This window comes from Emiliania huxleyi (assembly GCF_000372725.1).
Source record: "Emiliania huxleyi CCMP1516 unplaced genomic scaffold EMIHUscaffold_238, whole genome shotgun sequence".
Lineage (NCBI taxonomy): Eukaryota > Haptophyta > Isochrysidales > Noelaerhabdaceae > Emiliania > Emiliania huxleyi.
Window position 1 is genome coordinate 80,129 of NW_005200264.1, and position 1,973 is coordinate 82,101.

General features: G+C 66.2%; 1 protein-coding gene across 1 annotated transcript; it reads left to right on the forward strand.

Annotated features, from left to right (window-relative positions):
* Positions 1-140: 140 nt before the first annotated feature.
* EMIHUDRAFT_236689 (hypothetical protein) lies at positions 141-694 on the forward strand (the record flags this gene model as incomplete). The annotated part of the gene is made up of 2 exons (XM_005779016.1): positions 141-245; positions 467-694. Coding segments are annotated over 2 exons (333 nt in total), but the record flags the coding sequence as incomplete, so codon positions are not given.
* Positions 695-1,973: the final 1,279 nt, after the last annotated feature.

Below are 1,973 nucleotides of genomic sequence, written 5' to 3' on the forward strand. Positions count from 1 at the left end.
CCCACCGACCTCCCCAAACCAGCTCGAGGGGGCCTTCTGTGTGTGTGGGGAGGTCTGGAGTCAGGAGGCATCGTCTATGCTCGCCAACCAACGCTGGGCTCTACCTGAAACCCCCCCCCCCCCCCCCTCCTTTTCCCTAGGCGATCGAGGACGACGGCGTGCTCGCCAACGTGAACGCGCGCTCGGCGCAGCTCGTGTCCGGCCTCGAGGCGCTGCGCTCCAAGCGGGAGGGCGTCATCGCCGAGGTGGCGTGAGAGCACCCCGTTTGCCGTGAGTGGGATGGCCCGTCCCTGCACTCACCCAAGAGTACAACCCCGGGGGCCCCAAACCGAAAGAAAGCACGGCGACACCGTCAGACACGCAACACGGGGTGCCCAAGGGGAAGGCGAGAGCCGAAACTTATCGCGCGCGCCAGACGCGACTCGGAGGCCGCGCCACGGTCAGACGCGCGCGGCCTCACGCTTAGGTCCGCGGCTGGGGGCTCCTCCTCGGCGTCGAGCTCACGGCAGAGTGCGGCTTCACCGCCGCGCAGCTGACCGCCGCCGCGATGCGCAACGGGCTGCTCACCGTGCCCGCGGGCGAAAAGGTGCTGCGGCTGGTGCCGCCGCTCATCGTCTCTGCGGAGCAGGCCGACCGCGCCGTCGGCATCCTCGATGCGTCGATGGCGGAGCTCATGGCTGGGCAACGGGAGTGAGTGAAGGGGGGGAGGGGGGGGGGGTAGGCGCCTCGAGAGCGCGCGGAGTCTCTCTCGGCTGTCGGCTGTCGACTAGAATGTTGTAGCATACACGGTAATCTTAGCCGCCCCGGACTCGCAGGAGTTCTCGCGCACAACACAGAGACCGAGACAGAGTGCTAGCATCTCTCAAAAACCCCACGAGCGAGCGGGCGCCCATCGCAACCGCCCGGCGGAAAGCAAGCACCGGCGCACCAGAGGCGAGAGGGGACTCCTCGCTCGGACGTCGAGCTCGAGGGATGCAGCCCTGTCCCCTCCACCGCCCCCCCCTCTCTACCTCTCTCTCTCTCTCTCTCTCTCTCTCTCTCTCTGGCACATATACCCAGACGGCTCCGGCGGCGGCCAAATCATACAGGCAACAGAGCTAGCAACAGAGCACTCCCAACCTGCCCCTCCGTCGTCTACGCGTCCACCTCCTCCTTCTCCCCAATCTCCAAGCCCTCCACCTGCCTCATCTTGAAGATCCCGCCGTAGCGCGGCTCGAGTGTCTCCACCTGGGCCTTCATCTCCGGGTGCGCGAGCAGCTCCTGGAACGCGGCGCCCATCGCCTTTTGGCCCTCCGACGTCTTGGACAGCGAGGCGAGCGCGCCGTCGATGGCCTTCTGCGACTCGGGGTTGGCGACCTCGACCTTGGACATGTACCGCTTGAGGTTCGCCTTGCGGATCGTGCTGAGCGAGGCCTCCTCGTTGTTGAGCGCCTAATGCTCGATAGTCTGCCGTCGGCAAGCGCCCGTTTGCAGCTCGAGCCGCACCTCCGCGTCGAGGCGCGCCATCTTCTCGAGCCGCGCCAGGGCGCGCTCCGCCTAAGAGGAGAGAGGTGGCAGTGGGTACAAAAGGAAAGGGTGTCGCAAAAGAGGCTTGCTCTTTGGAGGGAGGGAGGGGGGGGGGGGAAGCGAGAGCGAGAGTGCATCGACACAAGAGAGAAATCAAACGAGGGCGTTGTGCGGCGGTGTGTGCGAGGCGTTGCGGCCGCCTCTGCAGTGTCGGAGCCGGCGGCGATCTTGCCGGCGTCGATGGCGATCTTCTGGGCGAGCCTAAGAGAGTCACGGCGTCAATCAAGAAGAGGAAGCTCCGCGGCGCGGCGGGTGAACTTTTGGGCAATGTCTGTGCTAGTGTGCGCCAGTCCGCGCCCTTGTCGTGCCAGTGTGCTGTGAGGGAGGGGTATTTGGGGCGAGAGCGGACTTGAGGCGGGTGAGGAAGTCGTGAAGACGTAGGCGGGGATGTGCCGCGCTGGTCGTGC